At 45.1% G+C, this 25,433-nt stretch overlaps 1 protein-coding gene across 2 annotated transcripts in view; it reads left to right on the forward strand.

The window, feature by feature from the left end:
• KPNA6 (karyopherin subunit alpha 6) overlaps positions 1–25,433 on the forward strand; it is a 685,221-nt gene that overhangs the window by 315,928 nt on the left and 343,860 nt on the right. For both annotated transcript variants that reach the window (XM_078680680.1, XM_078680679.1), the window contains exons 2-3: positions 2,180–2,313; positions 22,197–22,292. In XM_078680680.1, coding sequence (XP_078536806.1) covers positions 2,185–2,313; positions 22,197–22,292 — 225 coding nt within the window. In that variant the 5' untranslated portion in view covers positions 2,180–2,184. The remainder of the gene's footprint in view (positions 1–2,179; positions 2,314–22,196; positions 22,293–25,433) is intronic.

Raw genomic sequence — 25,433 nt, forward strand, 5'->3', positions numbered from 1 at the left:
ATGCAGGAGGTCTGGTATCTCTCTCTCAGGACTCGATATACCAGCAACCCGCAAGGGCGGCTGGAAACACCAGAGCTGGATTTTCTCGGCTGGAGAAAAAGACAGCGGCTTTCTCAGAGCGTCAAAAGGGAGGGTCGGCGTCCGTGGGCTCTCGCATCAGCTGGGTTCTCGGGCAAGTAAATAGCCGCTCTGCTCCAAACCACCGTGTCTTTGCTTAAGGCAACGTTGGTATATTTATTCCTGAAAGGTGCCGGGTTTGACGTAAGGTTGGACATAAGACGTCAATAAAAGATGTCACTAAGAACTGGCCTTTCTTTCAGTGCTCGCAGGAGTTCTAGGACAAATCAAAACAGAAGCATGGGGAATTCCCAGGTTGCTGGAGGTTTGGGTTGTTTAAAGAACGCGTTGTACTCTCTAGGAGTCTTAGGAAGTAGCCTTGCTTAATTTGGACTGCATGGGCTACAACTAAATATGGATATGATTCTTATGCCTTTATAAGGATATTATTTATTATAGCCATACAAGGGCATAATTTGGGAATATCGAATTTAGGGTCCTAGATCGAAATACAACAAAATGATCTGATCGTTTTAGTATTGGCCCCAGTTCTCACATCATAACAAATGGATTTGCCCATTTGTATTTGATTTGGCGGTTCCTGAGTTTTAGGACGACCTCAGCCAGAGCTCACTGTCTTTGCAAAGTAGCTTGAGAACCATCCCAATTCAGTTGAATTGTGCACTCCTCAAATTCTAAAGCTTCTTGTATCTGCTCTTAATGTCAGATGTTCCTGACTTAGCTATCATGTTTCTGGGCCTAGCTGCACTACTCTATGGCCCCTAACAATTGTGTTGGTTGCTGGGTTGTCTGTTCCTAGAATATGAGCGAAAAGTCTAGAACAGGCTCTATTCCCTCCATGTGTTCTAGTTCATTGAGAATTCCCACATTGTCCCTTCTCGATCTTTCCTCAATCCTCATGTTTGCTTTTAATGTCCTCCATATCCCCCTTCCTTTCAGCTATCCTTGCTTGAGTTTCGCTGGAACAAATCTGTAATTGGGAGATAGTCCTTATTACCCTCTACCCTAGTCCCATTTGCTTGGATGTCCTTGGTCAGATATGCCAGCTGCTTGTGTAGCTCTGATTTAATGCTTTGAAGTTGGTTGTATATGGTTTTAGTGAATTGCTGGTATAGATCTTCCAAGCACGATTGAAGATCCTGTTTGATAAGGGCCTGCTGATCTATACATTTTCCTGAGGATGCCTTTACAGCCTCTTCCAGCGGCAGGTAGGGTGGTTGTGCTGGCTAGAATGTTTGGAGTGTTTACTGGACCAGCACAATTTGAGGTCTCTGTAGCTGTTAGCCCTTGTTGCTTTCTTTAAGTGCACTCTTTAGTCAATGAGGTAAAGTATATATCAAGATCACAAGGCAGGAGTGAGCACACTGCCTCTTATCCCAGCACAGTTCTCCTCATTGCATTCCGGTAAATGCATTAAGCTTACTGTTATGAAGGGCTAAACCCAGAAAAACTTGTCTAGAGATAACAGCACTCTCTGCACCAACTTTGGTGAAAAACGACAGCAACTTTGAAGTAAGCATACTGCATTTACCAGAATGCAATGGGGAGAACTGTGCTGGGATGAGTGTTTAAAAGACTCCCTTGAGCCAAGGACCTCACCTGGGATGCACCTCTGTGCCTGTGGGGGTGATACTGTAACCTGTGAGGACCTGGGCATTTCAGCAACCCCTGATGACTTTTCTCTGCTCTCTACTACTTTTGCTATCTACTGATGAAGGGCTAAACCCAGAAACCTGTGTCTAGAGATAATAGCACTACCTGCACCAGCTTTGGTGAAAAATAGAAACGTTGAAAGTAAGCATACTGCATTTACCAGAATGCAAATAGGAGAACTGTGCTGAGATGAGAGGCAGTGTGCTGCCTCCCCTCTTGTATATATCAAGATCAATCAGGAACTCCTGGTGCAGATTGGATATTTACTCTCTTAAAGTGCAATGACTCTTGACAGTTTGAAATGTTGTGATAACCATGAAAGTGAGGCATTTAAGGAATAGGGATATTTCCCTGTGGTTCTTGAGAAGTCTGTGAGATAGTTAGAATGAAGCATGCTCATAAAATCCCTGTAGCAAACTAGTTACTAACTGTATCCCTTCCTCCACAGACACTATGGCAAGCCCCGGGAAAGATACCTGCCGCATAAAAAGGTACAAGAACAAAGCACTAAACACAGAGGAGATGCGGCGGAGGCGGGAGGAGGAAGGCATCCAGCTGCGAAAGCAGAAGCGAGAGCAACAGGTATGGTTCTGCCCCAGGAAGACAGCGTGACAAAAAGCAAGAACAGCACATATTACTTGTTAGTGGCCTGGTGCTGAGAGGGTGACAGACTTGCTTGAGGGACTTAGGAAAGGTGATGGGAGCAATTCAGCTCTGCAGAAAGAAGCATCAACTTCCTCCTTATGAAATTCAGATTTCAGTTCCTCCAACAGCCTTTGTGGTCCGGGGACCCTTTGCGTAGATAGTCACTTAACAGATTGGTGGCACTAGCTCTCATGACTTCTGACAATCATTGGATGAATATGACTGAATTCGGATTCATGATTTTTGCAAAGAGAGTGAAGGGAGTTCTTGTGTTGCACCACAAAGAATCTAAAGATCGTTTATATAGAGCCTTGACACCCGTTGCCTCTTGACATAATGAGAAATTGCTGTAGAATATTAGCTTTTAACGCATTCACCAGGCTAGACACAATAAATAAACCTGCTAATGTGAAAACTAACTACCAATCTTTCCTCCACATTATAGGTATGTAAATGGCATGGATGGGATGTTCAAAACTCAAAAGTGTATTTTTGAGTCTCAGTTGTTGCTCAAAGATGTGGCCCCCTTTAAGTTCTCCTAGTGGAGTCTGTTGCTTTTCTGGAATTGGTGAGACACAACTGTACCTTGGTCTCTTTTTGTGATGTCATCCCTCAACACCATACCTAGTGTAACCAAACTATGTGTGTTTGACACCACCTTGTCTATTCTGAGTTGGATGTGTTCATGTGCTGACTGGTTAGTCTTTGTGGCTATTGGGTTTTTCAGATGTGTTTTACTTCTGATAGATACATCTGCCGTGTGGATTCCTCACCTTGTGAATATCCCCTTGCGTCAGCAACATTCGGAAAATCTTTTTGTAGCCTCGCGCCGACGTGTATTAGGATGTCATAGAGACACGACCTCGCTCGCGACTCCGCTGACGTCACCGACGCCTACAATAGGCCCACGCCGGCGTGATGACATCAGTTCCCTTTTTTCCGCGTCGTCGACGCTAACGGTTTCGGGATACTCTGTAGCTGATAGTATATTGTTACTTTATTTCTTCGATTCTCAGTTCTCTATCTTTTGCTCTGTTGTCATGTTGACAAAGAAGACAGGTTTCAAGCCTTGTAGAGAATGTGGGAAGATGATGTCCGTTACGGACCCTCACCAAGATTGCATCTGGTGCTTGAGTTCGGATCACGACGTTGATGGATGCTCATCATGTCAGAAGATGAATCCAAAGGCTCTTCGTGAAAGAGAATCTAAACTTCTTGTGGCCAAGCTAAAGGCAAGTAAAGTTAAAAGATCCTCGAAGCACTCGAAGAGATCGAAGTCGAGATCCAGGTCGAGGTCTCGAGAGGCGTCGGCCTCGAAGTCTTCATCTGATCACGTTTCCGGTTCTCATAGGAAACATAAGAAAAGGAGACATGGATCCCGTCATCATTCAGGTGATAAGTCTGGTTCTAGATCGAAGTCTCCCAAGAGGATGAAGTCGAAAGTAATTCCTCCGCAAGTGTCGGATCATGAAGGTGAGGCTTCGCCTTCGGAGTCGGTAGTCCATTCTCCGACTCTGGTTCCGGATCCGTCTCCGGCTCCATCTCCGGCTCCAGATGACACCGTTGGAGTTCCTGTTGAGGAGGAGGCTTCGAATCCTGTTGAGGAAGCATATTCAAACCTGCCTCGAGATCAGCCTGAGCATCCACCATTCCCGACTCCAGGTCAGGATCCCTCTGCGTTTTTAAACGCAATGTATGGTGTTTTCTCGAGATCGTGGTACCCCTCTGGAGCACCTTCGGGTCCCATAGGTCCTATGGCTTTTAATTTGGGTGTTCCTCACTCATATGCTCCGGCACCTTTCATGCCATTTATGCCAGCCCCGACTCCGTTGTGGCAGTACCAAGCTCCACCGAGATCGACGCCGGTGTCGACGCCGGCTCGACCGAAGTCGACGACTCAGGTTCCGGTTCCGGCATCACCGACTCCTAGCAAGTCTATGGAGCAACCTTCCAAGCCCTCGGATTCGATTCCGAAGTCGGCTCCGGCGCCGTCGAATTCGGCTATGGATTCGACTGCACTTCGAGTTAAAATGAGGTCTCGGAGAGAAGCTCAGCGTCTTCTTGATGAACAGAGAGTTGATGAGTCTTCTTCTGAAGTGGAGGAAGGCGAGCTGGATGGGAGTTGTTTTGAGGACCTGGCAGAGGCGAGTGGTCTCGAATTTTCTCCGGAGTGGTCTTTGCCTTCAGGACCTGATGCACACTCCAGGGATGTGCAACCATATCATGTTGTTATGAAGAAGGCAGCAGGACTTTTGGCTTTGACCTTGCTTACTGTAGAGTTTAAGTCGAATTTGCTGACTGAGGTCCTTCATTCTCCAAACTCGGCAGTGGAGCCTTTGTTGCCATTTAATGATGCTTTAAAAGATCCCATTATGGAGGTTTGGAAGAAACCTTTTTCTGCTCCTGCAGTTTCAAAAAGTGTGGCTAGGAGGTATAGAGTGGCTCCTGAGGATCCTGCTTTCTTGTCTTCACATCCTTCTCCTGAGAGTTTGGTAATTCAGGCCGCTTCTAAAAAGTCAGTTGGTGCTTTTCCGCAGGTGCCTGGCGACAAAGAGGCCAAAAAACAGGATCAAATTGCGAAAGACTTTCTCTTCAGCTAGTATGGCGTTGAAGTCTTCTAATGCCACTTGCCTTATGGGTAGATACATTCATGCTCTTATGGACTCTATGCGTTCATTAATCCCTAAGGTTCCTGAGGATAGCAGAAAAGACTTTGAGGAAGCTTTGTCTGATTCTCAAGCTGCAGCCCGTCAGGTCATCTAGAGTGGGCTTGATACTACAGATTCTGTGGCAAGGATCATGGGCACAGCGGTTGCCACGAGGCGCTCAGCCTGGTTGAAGTCGTCTGATTTTTCAGCTGATGTGCAGGCTGCTTTATTGGATTTGCCTTTCGATGGTGAGGGGCTCTTTGGAAGGAAAGCAGACGTGGCCTTGGAGAGATTCAAGGACAGCAAGGCAACTGCTAGATCTCTTGGCCTTCAGGTCAGAGGTTCTACGACCAGGAAATTTAGAGGGTTTGGCCGCTCGTCCTTTCGTTCATATAGACAAGGTCAGCAGCAGCAACAACAACAGCAGCAGCAGAATACCTTGTATAGGTCATACAGGGGAAAACAGAGTGCACGTCCTCGAGGGCGTCAAGCCTCTTCCTCCTCCGCCTCCTCCAACCCCCCAGCCACAGAGAAGCAGCCCTAGATCCGCCATTCAGGATCATGTAGGCCCAGTGGGGGGTCGGCTTACCCACTTTCTAAGAGATTAGGAATCGGTTACATCAGATCTTCTCAATCTCGTAGAAAATGGGTATGCCCTTTCCTTTCGGGAATTCCCTCCCAATTACCCTCCTTGCCAGGGGTATTGCTCAGAGGAACATCTGTTACTTCTTCAGGAGGAAGTTCTTACTCTGTTGAAGAAGGGTGCGATAGAGGTGGTCCCGGAGCAGGAAAGGGGTCAGGGATGCTACTCCCGGTATTTCCTGATTCCCAAGAAGGATGGCAGGCTTCGTCCAATCCTGGATCTCAGGATCTTGAATTTTTATCTGAAGCAAGAGAAATTCAAGATGCTCACCCTTGCTCAGGTTCTTCAGGCTCTGCTGGAAGAAGACTGGATGGTGTCACTCGACTTGCAGGATGCGTATTTTCATATTCCAATCCTGAAGTCGCACAGGAGGTATCTCCGTTTTACGGTGGGATCGCAGCACTACCAGTTTGCGGTCCTTCCGTTTGGACTTACTACTGCGCCTCGCGTCTTCACCAAGGTGATGGCAGTGGTGGCGGCGCATCTCAGAAGATCGGGGATTCCTGTATTCCCGTATCTGGACGACTGGCTGATCAAAGCAGAGTCGTCAGAGAGAGTGCTCCAACATCTGCAGGAGACAACCCGGTTGTTGTACAGGTTGGGTTTTTCAATAAATGTACCCAAGTCTCACCTGGTGCCCTCCCAGCGCAACCTGTTCATAGGTGCTGTACTGGACACAACTGTATGTCGTGCATTCCCTCCCCCTCAAAGGATTCGCGACATACAGGAAATGATTCCTTTATTTTACAATGGAGCGGTTGTTCCAGTCCTGAAGGTCCTTCGCCTGCTCGGTCTGATGGCTTCTTGCATTCTGTTGGTCAACCATGCACGCTGGCACATGAGGGCACTCCAGTGGTGCCTCCGCAGGCAGTGGTATCAGCACAACGGAGATCTCAGAGAGTCAGTGAGGATCTCCAGAGAAACTGCGGCGGATCTGTCTTGGTGGGGCGTGGAAGGCAATCTGTCTCAAGGAAAGCCTTTTCAGCTGCCTCCATCGGTGGCCACAGTGATAACGGATGCATCCACTCTAGGGTGGGGTGCTCATCTGGGGGATCTGGAGGTCAAGGGTCTTTGGTCTCCAGAGGAAAGGTTGCTTCACATCAACCTTCTAGAATTGCGGGCGATACGTTTGGCGCTCAAGGCCTTCCTCCCTTCCCTTCGCGGTCAGTCAGTTCAAGTACTGACGGACAACACGACCGCGATGTGGTACGTCAACAAGCAGGGAGGAGTGGGGTCGCAGTGTCTCTGCAGAGGGGCTCTGCGTCTCTGGTCCTGGGTTCAGGACCATCGGATTTGTCTGATGGCAAATCATCTGGCCGGAGTTCTGAACGTTCGTGCAGACAGTCTCAGTCGGCAGTTCTCTGCCGACCACGAGTGGAGGCTTCACCCGGAGGTGGTTCCCGACATCTTTCAGATGTGGGGGACTCCTCGGGTGGATCTGTTCGCCACTCGCGAGAATGCTCACTGCCTGTCATTCTGCAGTCTCCAGTTTCCGATGCAAGGAGCTTTGGGGGACGCGTTTCAGTTGAGTTGGGCAAATCATCTCTTTTACGCGTTTCCTCCCATACCTTTGATTCCTCGGGTTCTGAGGAAGATTCGCCAAGACCGGGCCCAACTCAGTTTGGTCGCCCCGGACTGGCCAAGAAGGGTGTGGTATACAGATCTTCTCCACCTCTCCTCTCACCCGCCGCTCCGTCTCCCTCTCAGGGCAGACCTCCTCTCTCAGAGGGAGGGGCAGGTTCTACACCCCCACCTCCAGACATTGCACCTTCATGCCTGGAGATTGAACGGGGCAACCTGAATTCCTTTTCCCTTCCGCCTGACGTTGTGGATGTCATCTTGTCAGCCAGGCGTGACTCCACTAAGTCCATTTATTCTTATAGATGGTCGAACTTTGTCACGTGGTGTGGGGAAAAGTCTATTGACCCTGTGAGAGCCCATTTGTCTGATGTTCTCCAGTTTGCCCTTTCTCTGGCGCAACAGGGGCTTGCTGTTGCCACAGTGAAGGGTTATCTTTTTGCGCTGTCGGCTTTTCTCTGCTTGCTTGACCAGCCATCTCTTTTTAAGTCTCCTGTGGTTTTAAGATTTTTGAAGGGCCTCACAAATAGGTTCCCTCCTTCTCCTTTTATTGTGCCTCAGTGGGACTTAAATCTTGTTTTGACTTTTTTGATTGGTGCTCCTTTTGAGCCTCTTCACAAATGTCCCATGAGACTTTTAACCTTCAAAACAGTCTTCCTCGTTGCAATAACCTCGGCAAGGAGGGTAAGTGAGCTTCAAGCTCTTAGTTTCAAGCCCCCTTTCTTGACCATTCATGCTGATCGAATGGTTCTTAGGACCAGGGCTGCTTTTCTGCCTAAGGTGGTAACTCCTTTCCATCCAGGACAGTCCATTACCCTACCTACCTTCTATCCTCCCCCTCACCCTTCTAAGGAGGAAGAGAGACTACACCGTCTGGACCCCAAAAGGGCGGTGTCTTTTTACTTGGACAGATCTAAAGACTTTCGTCTGGATGACCAGCTCTTCATTGGGTTTGCTGGCTGCAAGAAAGGAAGAGCGGTCCATAAAAGAACCTTGTCAAGATGGATCGTCCTCTGCATTAAGATCTGCTACTCTTTGGCCGGTAAGGAACCACCAGAGGGTATAAGGGCTCATTCTACAAGGGCTAAGTCTTCGACCTCTGCATTGGCTAGAGGTGTGCCTGTAGAGGATATTTGTGGAGCGGCAACTTGGTCTTCCCTCCACACTTTCGCGAAGCATTACTGCTTGGATACCGAAGTGAGGAGGGACGGTCATTTTGCGTGCTCAGTCCTTAAGGATTTCCTGGTCTAGAAGAGTGGACACCCTCCTCCGGGAGTGGGGACTGCTGTGGGACTCTATTCACAAGGTGAGGAATCCACACGGCAGATGTATCTATCAGAAGAACAAGTTACTTACCTTCGGTAACGCTTTTTCTGGTAGATACAATATCTGCCTGTGGATTCCTCACTGACCCACCCGCCTCCCCGTTGTCCGCTCTTCTATACCAGTGTTTCTGTAATGTAATGTATATATATTTTGTTGTCAGGGAAATGTTCAATTGTTTTCCTGTTTTTGCTTTACACTGTGTGTGTTTTGCCTTTGCTATTGTGTACTGTGTATGCTGTATGCATTTCTACTGTCATTGGTCCGTCCGTGTGCCTCGATGGCATGGAAAAAAGGGCGGAACTGATGTCATCACGCCGGCGTGGGCCTATTGTAGGCGTCGGTGACGTCAGCGGAGTCGCGAGCGAGGTCGTGTCTCTATGACGTCCTAATCCACGTCGGCGCGAGGCTACAAAAAGATTTTCCGAATGTTGCTGACGCAAGGGGATATTCACAAGGTGAGGAATCCACAGGCAGATATTGTATCTACCAGAAAAAGCGTTACCGAAGGTAAGTAACTTGTTCGTCACGTATTTCAGAAGATACTGAGACTAAACACATTTGGGATTATAATCTATTGAAGGATTTTGTCAAATTACAGCCCCATCAAAGACCTGCCCTATCTACGGTTGTTGCATTTTTAGGTCTGACTTGACAGCACAGCTGTCTGGATAGCTTATTGTTACCAGTTCTTAAAAATATACATAGGGAAGGCTTTAACTTTGCCCAGGGAAGTATTTCTTTTCTACCACATGCTATTGACTGTGTATGATTCTGCTTCCTTTTGAGTGCTTGCATGGCGATATTTGTGGCACAATTTTACATCTCAAAAGTACTCTGAATTATCACAAATGAATAATTTTTCTCATAGATACATTGCATACAGTATTTTCTGCATAGATTTTTCTCTGTAGCAGGCATTCATAAATGTTTTAGTCAGAACTCAAAATGCAAGCCATACCAATTGACTTTGCCAGTGATTGTTATTGTAAATGTTTCCTTGTGTGTATACGCCTTTCACAGAAAGCGGTCAAAGTTTGATGGTCTTGTGACATTTGAGCACAGCCTTTAGTCTTCCAAGCAAGTATTGCCTTTATGGCTATGTTTTGACTGAGGTGATAAATGTTTACTAAAGCAAACATGCATGAAATATTTGCTTCCAGCGGTGCCACACCTCCAAATCCAACAAATGCCTATCGAGAATTAGATCTGCCCTAACTGATCCCGAGTGTAATCAAAACAAGCATCTGCATCTGCAATGCAATAGGTCGCACATTTACACAAGTTTGAGCTATTGCCATTGTAAATGACAATGCCTTTTATTTATGTTTTGAGTTTTAAAGCATAAACAAAAGGCATTGTCATTTACTATGCCAATAGCTTAAACTCTTGTAAATGCGAGACCTATTGCATTCCAAATGCTTGAAAGCATCGCTGAGTTGCCCTCTTCTCTCTCCCATGGCCCCAGAAGAGCTCCCTGTTTGCTAAGAGTTAAATAAACAAGCCAGTGGTCACAACTGTGCACGAGGGACCCTCCTGCAGTAAGAGAAACTCATTAAAGAAAATAGTACTTGGACTAAAGAAGGTATACCATTACATATGTTGACAAGGCAGTACTAAGGATGGACTTCAAAGCCTAATCACGAATCAGAAGCCAGCATTCTGATAGATACATCTGCCAGTGGATTCCTCACCTTGTGAATATCCCCCTGCGCAGCAGCCAATCGGAAACTTGTGTAGCTCTCCACACCGGCGAGGTCATGGACGACGTCACAGAGGGTACGACTCCGCTCGCGACCCTGCTGACGTCACTGGATCCATAATAGGGCCTCGTCGGCGTGATGACGTCAGTTCCCTTTTCTCCGCGCCGTCGACGCCAACGGTTTCTTGGGACTCTCCGTAGTAACATTGTTATTATAGTTGTTCTTTTCTGTTCTCGTTTCCTTTTGAAGATGTCTGGGAGAAAATCTGGTTTCAAGCCCTGCAGGGAGTGTGGGAAGCAGATGTCCATCACTGATCCGCACGAGGACTGCGTATGGTGCTTGTCTTCCGATCACGACGTCGATGGATGTGCGTGTTGCAGGAAGATGACCTCTAAGGCATTAAAGGAAAGGGAAGCGAAGTTATTCATTGCTAAAATGAAGACGAGTAAGAAGGCGAGTAGAAGAAGATCGAGGTCGAGATCTCGTTCCGAGTCCAGGTCGGGCTCTAAGTCGGCATCGGGACATTCAAAGTCGAAGAGACATAAGAGATAGAAGCATTCTTCAAGGCGTCACTCTGATAAGGAACCGGCGCCGAAGTCATCTACTCCTCGACGTCGCAGTAGTGATGTTGATCCTTCTCATTCAAGACCGGTCTCGCCAGAGAAGGAAGTGTCTCCTGAAGTCGAAGTCTCTCGATCACCGACTCCGGCACCCTCGGATTCGGTCCATACTTTTGATCCAGGTGAAGCCGAGCCAGAGCAAGAAGATCAGGAGCAGCCTGAGGAGGTTCCTTTGTCGGCGCCTGTGAGGATCTCCAGAGAAACTACAGCGGATCTGTCTTGGTGGAGCGTGGAGGGCAATCTGTCTCAAGGAAAGCCCTTTCATCTGCCTCCATCGGTTGCCACAGTTATCACGGATGCCTCCACTCTAGGGTGGGGTGCTTATCTGGGGGATCTGGAGATCAAGGGTCTTTGGTCTCCAGAGAAAAGGTTGCTTCACATCAACCTTCTAGAATTGAGGCCGATTCGTTTGGCACTCAAGGCCTTCCTCCCTTCCCTTCCCTTCGCAGTCAGTCGGTTCAGGTCCTGACGGACAACATGACTGCAATGTGGTATGTCAACAAGCAGGGAGGAGTGGGGTTGCATCTTCTCTGCAGAGAAGCTCTGCGTCTCTGGTCCTGGGTTCAGGACCACCAGATTTGTCTGATGGCAAATCATCTGGCCGGAGTTCTGAACGTTCGCGCAGACAGTCTCTGTCGGCAGTTCTCAGATGACCACGAGTGGAGGCTTCACCTGGAGGTGGTTCGTCACGTCTTCGGACGTGGGGAACTCCTCAGGTGGACCTGTTCGCCACTCGCGAGAACGCTCACTGCCCCTCGTTTTGCAGTCTCCAGTATCCGTTGCAGGGAGCTTTGGGGACGCGTTTCAGTTGAGTTGGGACTCACGACTCCTTTACGCGTTTCCTCCCATACCCTTGATTCCCCGGGTTCTGAGGAAGATTCGCCAGGACCGGGCCCAAGTTATATTGGTCGCCCCGGATTGGCCAAGAAGGGTGTGGTACACAGATCTTTTCCACTTGATCTCATGCCCGCCGCTCCGTCTCCCTCTCAGGGCAGATCTCCTCTCTCAGATGGAGGCAGGTTCTACACCCCCACCTCCAGACCTTACACCTTCATGTCTGGAGATTGAATGGGGAAACCTGAATTCCTTTTCTCTCCCGCCTGATGTGGTGGATGTAATTCTTTCAGCCAGGCGTCTTTCCACCAAGTCAATCTATTCCTATAGGTGGTCCAAATTTGTTTCCTGGTGTGGAGAGAAATCTATTGACCCCTTAAGGGCTCGTTTATCTAACATAATTCAGTTTTCTCTTTCTTTGGCCCAGCAGGGTTTTGCTGTGGCGACTGTAAAGGGTTATTTATCGGCCTTGTCGGCGTTCCTTTGTTTGCCGAATCAGCCGTCTTTATTTAAGTCACCTATTGTATTACGTTTTATAAAAGGTCTTACCAACAAATTCCTTCCAACTCCATTTATTGTGCCTCAATGGGACTTGAATTTTGTCTTGACCTACTTGATGGGTTCACCCTTTGAACCTTTACACAAGTGTCCCATGAGACTTCTGTCTTTTAAGACTGTTTTTCTTGTAGCAATTACCTCGGCAAGGAGGGTAAGTGAGCTTCAAGCTCTTAGCTCGAAACCCCCATTCCTGACCATTCATGCTGAGAGAATGGTACTTAGGACCAGGGCTGCTTTTCTGCCTAAGGTGGTGACTCCTTTACATATGGGCCAGTCTATTACCCTTCCTACCTTCTATCTGCCTGTGGAATCCTCACTCACCCACCCGCCTCCCCGTTGTCCACTTTTCTATACCTGCTATGCGTATATTTGAATGCTTTTTAAATGGATGTATTATATATTCATGCATATTGCATTGTTTTCACACTATGTGTGTTGGTTTGAATATTGTGTACTATGTATACTATTACTGTTTGTCGGTCCGTCCATGTGCCTCGGGAGCACGGAAAAAAGGGCAGAACTGACGTCATCACGCCGACGAGGCCCTATTATGGATTCAGTGATGTCAGCGGGGTCGCGAGCGGAGTCGTACCCTCTGTGACTTCGTCCATGACCTCGCCGACATGGAGAGCTACAAAAGTTTCCAATTGGCTGCTGCGCAGGTGGATATTTACAAGGTGAGGAATCCACAGGCAGATACTGTATCTACCAGAAAAAGCGTTACCGAAGGTAAGTAACTTGTTCTTTACGAAGGACAATAACACAAGCCAGTAACTAATATGGGCGTAGAGTGGGCGGGACTTCAATACTCCAATACAGCATGGCTCGCAGAGCAGCGCATTCACTGCCCAGGCGCAACCTAAAAATGTGTGGAAGGGTTCACCCTTTATCATCAGTTTAAAAAAAGCTGTTTGTCTAGTAGCAGACTTCTGCTACTCAGGCCAGAGTGTAACAAAGATGTGGGACCTACATGTCTATGGTAGAAAGTGCTGGTCTTTGGTTTAATCTGGATTTAATGAAGGTTCGGCTAACCGGACCTCTTCCTTTAAAGTTAGTCTTTGCCTACCTTGGGCGAAGACAGCACACATTGTATGAAGCATGACATTTATCACTATAAATTTGTGCCTAACTACTAGGAACTATTGTTTCTGAGTCATTAATAAGTAATCCCTTTTTCTAGATAGATTAAACAACCTGGTCAATCAACCTTGCCCACTATATGCTTAAATTGCTTGGGAATCCCTTAGAGACTTCCCTATCTCTCTGTGGTATAACAGCTTTCAGTCTATCTTGTCAATTTATCTTGCCGATCCAGCTGTGAGGTCTCTTGATTGGTGTTGTCATACAGCGTCACAACTTTCCTCTTATTAATAGCCAAATTCTGATTTCCCCATGTCAGCTCTCTTGTCCAGTCAAAATATAAATTCTAAGATGTATTGTCGGCTCCCTGCAGTCTACTTATAACCAGACCCTAAGACAAACATCAGATTGTTACTTTCTAGTTCAGAACCAATCCTCACCTTCAGTTTTCCAATCAAAACCGATAGTCCAAGATCCTTAAACCTACCACTATATGAGTTCCACAAGATCTCATCTAGTTGTTTTGTAGGAAAAGTACAGTTCTAGTAGAAGTGCAGTGAGCAACTCATGAAACAATGAGAAATACTGAACTCTGTCACCCTGTTCTTTACACGTTCCTGCAACAACTTAAAGCATAGGTTGTTAAGGACAGAGCAATTGGAAAACATACAAGCTTCAAAGTTCCCACAGATAGCCTAATATGTATTGGGAGGGTCACTGATAGGATGTGATAGAAGAGGAATCAGAGATGTGTTGCACTTTAACCAGGCTTCTACAAACACCAAATTGGCCAGTTTCCAAAATGGCTTGCTAAATTATCCAGTTATGTCTCTTTTTGGCAATCTAAGCCAAAATTCAGTCTTCACACTGCAAGACATCCGGAGGTATGAAGGAAAGGCTATCACCAGACTTAGCCCTAAAGGAGCATAATAAAGATGACTATAGAAGTCAGAATTAATTAAATCCGACCTAGTGAGTAAAGCCTATTGCAGGTCAACGTGAGGAAAAGTCTTCACTGTAGAACAAAAAAAAAAATCAAGAACAGAAGTTCTCTGAAAACACTGGACACGCTTTTTAACCACTTTGTTGAGTCCCGAAGCAGAGATCCATGTCTAAGGTTGGAGAGATCCCTCACTCCCCCAGGCTCTGAAGGATTTAAGCAGCCAAGCTTTAAGACAATCATCAGGTCTTCTAATCTTTAATTACTGCATCCATCTTTTGTGCCTGTTACTCTCTCCCATCCTATCATGAATTCTTTGCGGCAGTTCACTGAACGCTGCTATATTCTTGTTGAAAAGATGTATATGGAACCTTGAGATGATTGTCAGGTGTCAACACTCTGGCATTACAGGCAAATCACTGACTTTGATAGGGAGCTTTTTATTGGCTCTAGCCAGCCAATGGGAAACCTCCTAACTGTGCTTCCTCCGCCCACTACTTTTTTATCATTTATTTTTCTATTTTACAGAGGGGGTAGTTGGGAATGTTTTGGAGCAGTTACCTACTGTATGATGCATTACTGTGCCAGTGCTTGCTATCCCAGAAGTTAGCTCTCCTTGACCTATGGTAACTAAAGCTTGGACTGTTGGGATTGTCATCCCATAGTGCTTTTTTTCAAACCAGGACATTTAACTTTGAGATGGTACCAAAATATCAGACTTGAGAGTATCATTTGTTACAAAAAAATGTGTAATCTACTGGATATATTCTAATGTCTTAGCTAGAGAAAAAGAGTTGCATCTCCTTTGATGTACAAGTAAATATTCAGATTGCATCTAACATACCTAGTTAGCAGTTCTCAACTGGGCTGAAATGCTGATACACGAAAATCGACAAAACGCAATGATATCCACATGTAGTATGGCCTCTAAATCAGCAACAAGAAAATAAACTTGTGTGACCTTCCCGTCTTGCAGGTGTCCTACTTCGTTATTCACACAATCAGCCAGATTCAAAAGCATTGGTAAAGCCAATAACTCTGGCTCTAATGTGCCATGCATTTAAGCACAGGTATTCACAAACGCAGTTTAGCACATTAACGCTAGTTCTGTTGGCTATCACAAAAGAAATGAAACACGCATTTGCAATGGAATAGGTCTCTCAGTGATGAAAGTTTGAGTTATTGGCGTTGCTAATACTGCAAGAGCTATTGCACTGGAAATCAATTGCGGCAGCTCATATTCCCAAGTAAATAAAACATAAGGCCAGAGTTTCCTCAGCTCGCAGCCTTGCTCCTTGAAGCTTTATGCCTGTTACAGGAAGGAAGCGTGTGCCAGGTACAATAGCCAGCATTGATTAATTTGGTCTTTGTAAATGGCTATCCTCCCTCTGCGCACACTCAAAAGCGGCGAGATGCTGTCAGAGCATGCTGGATCTTGCCGTCACCACCACCTCCCTCGCAGACTAAGCCAAAATTTTTATTTATTGCGCATAGTGCAGGAGAGAAATTAAGATGTCACTTCACGTCTAGGCCTGTTAAGTGTATTCTATTTATCATGTTGCACCACTTACACACAAGGCAGTCCATGGCATCCGAGTGGTCGGAGAGTAAAGTTCATGTCTGACAGAAACATTTTGTGATTCCATGAATGAAGAGCCTCCGCGTCTCGTCAGGGGTACTAAGCGCTATGTAAATGTCGATCTCATTCCAGTCCATGCATGTCAAAATATATCCACTGACACCGACCATGACAGTTGGTGCAACATTACCTGGAAATACTGATGTCCCTTGCTAGCTCCGTCCCCTGCAGACACTTTCAAGCCAATATTCTTTTTCTGGGTGGAGAGGCTTAAACTAAGGTTGGCAACTGTGCAATGTTGCGGATTTTATTCTTCTTTTACAAATCATTCCATGCATTTGTTTTCTCATTGCTTGGATGGATCATCTATAAACTTCTTTAAAAGTCCACCCAAACTACGGTGGGAGGGGGGTGGGAACAATGACAACACTGACAATGGGAGGGGGGCGGGAAGGAAAGCAATACAAACTACGGAAAGAGGGGGGTGGAACAAAGACAATGGGAGGAGTGTGGGAAGAAAATCAACTCGGACAACGGGAAGGGGCAGAAAGAAAGACAACCCGGACAATGGGAGTGGGCAGGAACAAAGTAAATGGGGAAAACGGCAGGGGTGGGAAGAAAGGCCACACAAACTAGGGGCGGGGGGGCAGAAAGAAAAACAACACTGACAACGGGAGGGGGGTGGGAAGAAAGGAAGCACAAACTACGACGGGAGAGGGGCGGTAAGAAAGGCAGCACAAACTAAGGGGGAGGGGGGGCGGGAACAAAGGGAACACGGACAACGAGAGGGGGCAGGGAAGTGGGAGCAATGTCAACACGGACGGACGTCGCTCGGAGATAGCAGCAGAGCACGGAACACGAACAGGAATGTTACAAAATAAGCAGAGGCAAAATAAAGAGTAGTGCATGGACCAAAATGCATGGCCCATATCGAAAGGATCCATGTAGGTGGGGCAGTCTGCAGCGCGAGAACAAAACAGCCACAAGGCGGGAAAAATGTACTCAATTCACGAATGAAAAACAATGGAATTTATAAAGGTGGACCAAGCAAATAATGAAAGCAGTGGGTGCGTGGTGGGTGTGTTCAAACTCCACAGAGGGATTACAGCATGCCTTGCAGAGCAGCGCATGAGCACTGCCTCTAGTCTTGACCTTAATAGTAGCTAAAAAGGATTGCTTTCTGTGTATGTGTATAGGATAAAATTATTGAATGTGACAAACAACAAAATGATTGAGTGTACTCTTCAGATGTCAAATAGTCACTCCTGCGTTCTTTTGGGCACATTTCCCAGAGTGGATTGATATACGAAACAGCCGGTATCCTGAGTCAAGAGGGAAATATTCCTCTGGGCAGAACCAAAGCTCCACCGTAAGTATATTTTAAAGAATTGGAAATTATTATAATGTACTTATAGTGCGCACAGCCTCACGAGGTTTCCTGGTGCATGGCAGACAGGGGGGGGAGCAGATAGCTAAGTAAGTGGGTTAGAAGAGCCAGGTCTTTAAGCCCCTGCGAAAAGGCAGGGAGAAACACGCAGTTCCTGAATGAAACTGGGAGTTCCAAAGTTGAGTGCCTAGATAGGCCTTTCATACGGGACAGGCGAAATCTCGGTACAATAAACTGTTGCGAAGATCTCAGAGGAAGGAATGAGTGATACGGATTAACCAAATCCCGAAATCTATTTAAGACCAACTCCAGCTTGCAGCTCACGGAGAAGGTTTGAAACTGAGACAAATTTGGGTAACCGATAAAGATGCCTAGCAGCAGCATTCTGTACAAGCTGCAACCGGTGGGTAGTTGATTTATTGGCTCCCAGGTATAACACATTGCCGTATTCCAGTCTAGAGCTAATGAGAGCTTGATCACTGTTTTTTGTGCAGAAAAGGGGGACAGCCAGTGGAACCTTCGTGGCGATTTAATTACTGAAAAGCAGGTACCGTCACCCTAGCTACTTGTGGTTTCATAAATAATGATCCATCTACAATGATGCCCAGGTTCTTAACCTTGTCCGAAGATGTAGGTGAAACACCTAAAGCGACATGCCAGTGATGAGGTCCTCAAAGATCGGGCTTCTTGCTCCGAATCATGACCTCTGTTTTATCCCTGTTGAGTTTGAGTAGGTTATTATGCATCCAAAAGGAAATCTTGCCCAAGCTAAGATCAGAAGTCCCATGCCCCTGAGCAGATGACTGAGAAGATTATCTGGGTGTCATCAGTATAGGAAAAGATACAGCCGATAGCTGTCTACCACATCCGCTAACAGGCGGTTATAAATGTTAAATAACATCGAACTCTGCACCGAGCCCTGCGAAACTCCAGAAGAAAGGGCTTAAGGAATCAGACCTAGTAGAGGAGGAAAACACCTGAAAGGATCGGTCCTTAAGAAAGGAATGGAACCGCTGCAGGGCCACACAATCAAGAATGAGTGCCATCAGCCCATCCAATACGATGGGATAAGGCACTGTGTCAAAGGCAGCGCTGAGATCTAATGGGATGAGTGGTGCTGTTTCTCCCTCATCCAAGCGCTGCCTTAACAACTCAGTTACCCCCAGAAAGGGTGGATTCCATCGAGTAGCCCGTCCTAAAGCCAGACTGAGAAGATTGAAGGAAGTTCTGGACTTCCACCAAAGAGGTTATCTGGGCATTAACCTGTTTCTCCAATATTTTAGAGAAGATGGGCAGCAAAGAAATAGGGCAAAAATTGGGCAAATTAGTGGGGTATAAATTAGCTTTTGTTAAGAGCGGAAGGACGGCTGCGCTCTCAATCCCTACGTTAAGAATTAATTAGAAGAACAGGACTATTGTAATTCTTATTGTGCCATCATTGGAACTGAGCCCTAGCATTTCCTGCTCACCTCCATTTCTTTTAGTGTGAATTGTTGCAGAATTTCTCAGCGAATGTTTGAAATGGCATGAAGGCACATTTGCTGATTTACCTAGATGTTAACAATTTTGACCAAAAACATTATTTTGTTTTAGAAAAATTCCAGTTCAAATGATAGGTTCTGTCTCTTTTGCAAGTTTTGCATGCAAATTTGTGTATCATTCTTCTTTGTATTGCAGTAGGTTTTCATAATGAGACCGTGATATGTATACTTCTAGACCTAGGATAGATAGTGGAGTGAGTAAATCTTTGTGAGGTATTCTTGAAAAAGAGAGATGATGATTGTAATATTTGCAGTGTAAAACAAATAGTTGATACTATGAAAATGCCTTGAAAAGTAGGCCGTCATAAATTGGATGATTGTGAAACACGAGTTGGCTGAAGAAAAGGAGATGGTAATTGTTTTGGAAGGCGAAGTTAATATCCTGGTTTGTTTTGGAATATTTTTGACACTGAACATATTGCATTGTATCAAAGACATTTGTTGGTTATTAAGCAACAGAATGAAAAGATGATTTATAGGATATTATTCTGTTGCAAAGGCGGATTTTATACTAAATATGAATTTGATAATAAACATGAGTCCATGAATGTTGCAGTTTATTGGGTGGTAAATGTCCTATTTAGGTGCCTCCTATAAAATATATATAATATATGGTTTGCTTTTTCTTGATGGATGTAGTGGTTTCTTTTCTTTTATAGTCCACATATTCCTTCACATGGTGCTCTCACAGGGCTTTGTTTCATCTGATAGCCATTTCTTTAATGCCAGTGCATTGTCCGTTGTGTAACTGGTTTATCTCGCTGCACTAGAGAATGGTATCATTTTTTTTGTTTACAGTTCACAGATTTTTGTGACATTCTTTAAGTACATTTGACTGTATGCAGCCAGTAGCCTTTGAGATTCTAAGTTACCTAGATCTGACATGTAAAAGTGAACCAGAGGCCGGGTAAACTACAACAATAAAAAAATTGTCTGAAGTGGGAATAGTATCATGTTGTACTGTTCATGTTTTGACTATTCTTCTTGTTTTCTTTGTGGAGCTCCCTAAAGTATATGTCCCCACCCCCTACCCCAACATTCTTAAGTGGTGTGCACATTTAGCAAGCTGAGGTGATTTTTTACAACATGCTATGCCCACTATACAAAGGCAAATATGAGTGAATTGTGTATCCTCCTCTGAGGTTCCATTACCCTATTGCAGATCTATATGTCGTTGGTCGGGGCTTCTCATTTACATGAGTTGAGATCTCAGCAGAGAGAATAGAAGAAGCAAAAACCATGACTTGTGTATTTGTTGAAATCAGTGGGTATAAAAATCATACTGAAGTCTATAACATTCTACTGTTGTTTCACCTTCCCAGCTCCCTAATTTATTTATTTGAAAAGTTTTATAAGGCGCGAAAAAGACCCTTACGGGTATCAGAGCGCTGTACAGATTTGGCGCGAGCATGAGTAACCAAAACACAATGGTAGAGAGGGTGTAGCTAAGTCATACATTGTCAAACACATTGTCAAACAAAGGGGGGAAACCGACTCGGTCAGGGATTTGGGGGTTGGTACGGCCAGAACTGTATCAGAACAATTTAACAGTCAAGCATACAATAAATCGCATCAATGGAGTACAATAAGAATCAGATTTGTAGACAAAGCATGAGCACAAGCTGATGCTGCTAAAGTTCATTCAAGAGTAGCCGTTTGACAAGTTTCTTGAAAGATGCAGTGGAAGGATTGGATCTGATCTCGGTAGGCAGGGCGTTCCAGATTCTTGGAGCAAAACCGGTGAAAGCATGATTGTAAGATCTTCTCTTTTTGAATTTGGGTGGTTTCAAAAGTAGGGTGGACGTACTTCGTAGGGATCCGGCCTGAGCCTGAAAGTTCAAGCTTATTTGCCAGGTAGACCTGGGTGTTGTAGTCTATGGCTTTACGCGTCAGCAGGCTACCTTAAAGCGTATCCTAGCTTCAATAGATAGCCAATTTAATGGCAAAAGGTCGGGGATAGATGACTAGGGATTGAACTGCCGGCCTGATGTCTTCGGGGGCGGGGGAGGAAAGGCTTGATTTTCTTAAGGGTGCTTAGTTGAAAGTTGGCTCCCCTAATAGCTGCACTGATGTTCGCTTGCATATTTAGGTGTTTGTCCAAGGTAATGCCTAAAGATTTAGCGGAGTCTACCACATGAGGGGTGCATTTTAGAGCAGTGAGTTGTTTAAGCCAGTCCATGGTAGGTGCAGAGTGATTGGGGGGGGGCGAGGGGGGGGCGGGCAGGGCAATCAGAAGGAATTCAGTTTTGAGAGTATTTAACAGAAGATGGTCTGGGCTAACCATTGTTGCATTTGTGCAAGTGCAGCATTTAGCGTTTTTACGTCCCCTTGAGAGGAGATCTTCAAGTACAGTTGCGTGTCATCCGCATACATGTGGTACTGAATGTTAGGGTGGTTCAGAATGACGGTAAGTGGTTCCATAAAAAGGTTGAAGAGAGTGGGCGAGAGTGCGGATCCTTGAGGCACTCTGATCATGACAGGGGTACTGGTTGCAAGGGAATGGTTAACTTTGATCCTTTGTTTGGGGTTATGTAGGAAAGGCGCGAACCATGTCTCCATTATCTCAAGATTTGCCAAAACCCATTTAAACAGATCATCCACTCTTCTCTGAAAACATCAGACATCAACCAATATTTCAACTCTACTGTCTTTCAGGCACTCTGTAAAGAGCTTTGCTTGTAGACCTATGAGTGAGGTCACAAGTAGGTAGATGGGATTTACAAGGCACAAAGTGCTGAAAAGATATGCTTTAATCGTTTTGCTCTTGCAGCTACAACCTGGAAGTGTAGCGTTATCTGTAAATTAAATCACAAATAAATATAGTACATCCAAATTATCAAAACCTGATTAGTGTGAAATGGTATTGTTTATTAATTTGTAATTCATGATATTCACTTGAAACCTATCACTTTTTCGAACACGTAATAAATTGCTTATCTGTTAAGAATTGTAATAAAAGATTAGATGGAGCATTATACAGAGTGTGTTCAGGTGACCCCTTGATAAGATCCTGCTCTAGGTCAATTGAGCATTATAGTAACCAGGTGTGGGCAATTAAACTATTACCTAGTGCCTCATTGAACTGTGTTGTAAGCTTTTCATTGATTATATTTTGTGTTTTGTGCATGTTTGTATTTATTAAGCTGTCTCCAGTCCCCAGAAGTTATCAATGACCCTATGTTGTTCACAAATGAAAAACAAAATAATTGTAATCTGGATATGGTGACGCTCCTGTATATAGTCCTTCCTGACATTTCTCTGTGAACAGTAGTTAAATGCTTTGTGTTGCTTTCATCACCATTACTCCCCTAAATTGTCCATCGGCCCAATCACAAATCTAGCTACTTGGATTAACTCATCAGTTCTTGATTTTCTTTGATTGACAGCTTTTTAAGAGAAGAAACGTAGAGCTATTCAACGAAGACTCTGCAATGTATGATGGCCCCATCATGGACTCCTTCGTCTCATCTACCATAACTGGGGTAAGGTTTTTGTTCTGTGTGATATCTTCCCACAATGCAGTGTTGCCAACAGATTGTTTCTGCGAATATTGAACTACAGCAAAGGGGAAGTAAGGCGAACACCTCTGTGTGCATATTTAGTTGGTTTTTGAAAGTCCTTGTGAATTTTCAATGCTCAACTCAACCACACTACACTATTTTAAGACTCGTATCCGGTCCTATTTTAAATTGATATAGAGCACCCTTCCGAACTTCGCATAATTCTGGTACTTGTCCCATCATCCCATGTGCCACCTGTAGCCATGCAAACATTTTGGACTTTTCATTGTGTTTTCGCTCTGACGTTCCTACTCCATATATACACAGATCCTCTGTGAGTTCAGCCATTCCTCTTCAACGCACATGTTGGGAACAAAGTAGCCAGGAATCTACACTACTCTGGGATTGTCTGACTCTCTACCTCTCTGCACTTTACTGTTGTTGTTTGACATTTTAGTCCAGAACGAGCTCTAAGAATCATTCATTCATTTAATTAATTCCCAAAGTCTTTAGATTGTCAGTGGATGCTTTTGACTCGTCACTAATGAATGGTTGTTCCTTCACCCACTACAAAAATCTGCCCAAACTCTGAAGTGACAATATACCTAATTTGTCTCGCTGGCAACATGCATTGCACACATCCGTGTATTCTGTATATTGCTAAGTATGTTGCTGTCACCTTCTGCGTATTATATAGTATTGCTATGTACAGTGATTCTTCATGCTATGTACAGAGCTCCACTGTCCTTCTGGTGCTGACCCTCTGACTCTGATAGGAGAATACTTTTAAGGGACAAGAAGTACATGCATATATCCAGCTGTCCCGAAGCCCATGTGATCAGGGTATGCACTCTGTAGTTGTTGGAAATTTGCCCTTTCGCCATGGTTACCGTGTATTTTTTGTCTTTTTGCTGAACTCTATTTTGTTGAACATAGAACTCTGCATACTTTACTCCTGCTAACCAGTAGTAAAACTCTTGTGGTCCCCTCTATTAGCATAATGAAATTTGTGTATACTTGATTAGCATATTTAGCTTAAAATAAGTCCCTAGTATATAGTACAGAGTGTACTCTGGGACTGAAAGTTACATTTCACTAGTGGGCTGCAGCACCCAATGTGCCTGTATTTACTCAGCAAACCTGTTTCCAGGCCTACCATTATAGCCTGGCTGTGCAGTTTTAAACTGCAAATTTGATTTGACAAAATAACTCCTATTGATAGGCCTTAACCTTCCTTTTAAGTAGTAATAATTAATTTATTTATATTCCTATAGCCCATAAGGCAGGGTGCATGGTATTTAACATTAAACATTTGCATCCCCTGCTTTTAAACATATCCTTATATTGAAAAGGCCCTAAAAGCGATTTTCACTGCAGCTTGGTTGGCTGTTCCATAGGAGAGCATTGGAATACAATATTAATTTTAATAAATGTTATCTCTGGCTAGAAATTGGCTAAAAATTAAATTTTTGGACTGTTCTAAATATTTATCACAAGCCCAATTTACTGGTGAATTCTGATTTGTAGTAAATATCTTGGAAATGGGATTTTCAAGAAACTTACATTTGCCCTTCCTAAAGTTCCTGGAAGCCAAAGCAGCATTTTGCCATTCACGTCTGGTAGCCATTAATTAGCTTTTGAATAGACATGAATGAGGTGTGAACATGCTCTCAGAAGCAAACAATAGGCTGATCTGAATGGGCAGAGATGACCCATCTGAACATGACCAAATATGCAGGGTGAGGCTGTGAGGAGTCTTTTGACATTAGTTTCAAATGCTCCTTAAATGCAACACCCTCCCTTGACCGACCTGCTATGTTTTTTTAGGTCTCGCCTAAGCCATCGCGTTATGGATGCTTTGGCGAGATATTTAGTGGGGCTTTCAAAAATGGTCCCAAAGTCTGCAGGCAGATCGGGTACAATGCATGTGCGCCAGGCGCGTGCACCATTTGTCCGCCTGCAGCCTTTGGGAAGACTTTTGCGGCCACTTTGATGTTCTCAGTGAACCGCATGGCCACTGAGAACATCAAAGCGGCTGCGAAAGTGCTCACCATTTGCCACCCCCTCCCTTATCTCACTTCCTGCTTGTTTAACTCGGGTTGCACCCGGTCTCCCATCATGAAGTTTCACAGTAAATGGATAACAAGTACTTGTTTTATGCAACACCTCACTTCTCAATTCTGCAGTTCATAGACACCGCAATTAGGCATGGTTACCTTTACCCAATGTAATGATACTCGTATTATTGACAATAGAAAGTTGAAAGGCTTTGTCTGGCTTTCTAGGATTGAACTTGTCATGCGGATTGCATATGTTGCTAGTGGCATGCGTTAAACACACTGACCTATATTATTACTTCTGATGGATACATCTGCCAGTGGATTCCTCACCTTGTGAATATCCCCCTGCGTCAGCAACATTCGGAAATTCTTTTGTAGCTCTTCACGCCGACGACGTCACAGAAGCACAGCATCGCGCGTGGCTTTGCTGACGTCACTGACTCCATTATAGGACTCCGTCGGCGTGATGACATCAGTTCCCTTTTTTCCGCGTTGTCGACGCTAGCGGTTTTTCTAGGGTTCCTCAGTAGCTCGTGGGTAACTGTTACTGTTTATTGTTTCTAGTGCTTTCTTGTTTCTTTGTTTCCTGTCGATATGTCTTTGAAGAAAACTGGGTTCAAGCCGCACGGAGAGTGCGGGAAGATGATGTCCATAACGGATCCGCATGAAGACTGCGTATGGTGCCTTTCTTCTGACCATGATGTCCAAGGGTGTCCATGCTGTAAGAAGATAAACCCTAAGGCGCTGCGAGAAAGAGAGGCGAAGCTTCTTGTGGCGAAGATGAAAGGCAAGAAAGATAGGAAGAGTTTGAAGTCCCGCTTGAAGCGGTCGAAGTCGCGTTCGAGGTCCCGCTCGAGGTCGCCTTCGAGGTAGTCTTCGGGGAATGCTTCTCGATCCAAGAAGAAGCATAAGAAGAGGAAGCACGGGTCTCGACGTCATTCTGAGAGGGAGTCGGACCTGAAGTCGAAGTCTCCAGGCCGTAGATATCGGAAGGATTATGTGTCTCCTTCTCCTGTTGATCCGGACCCGGAACGTGAGCCTTTGGAGTCTCAGGAGCATTCTC

Source organism: Lissotriton helveticus, chromosome 3_1 (genome assembly GCF_964261635.1).
Source record: "Lissotriton helveticus chromosome 3_1, aLisHel1.1, whole genome shotgun sequence".
In the NCBI taxonomy this organism is placed as follows: domain Eukaryota; kingdom Metazoa; phylum Chordata; class Amphibia; order Caudata; family Salamandridae; genus Lissotriton; species Lissotriton helveticus.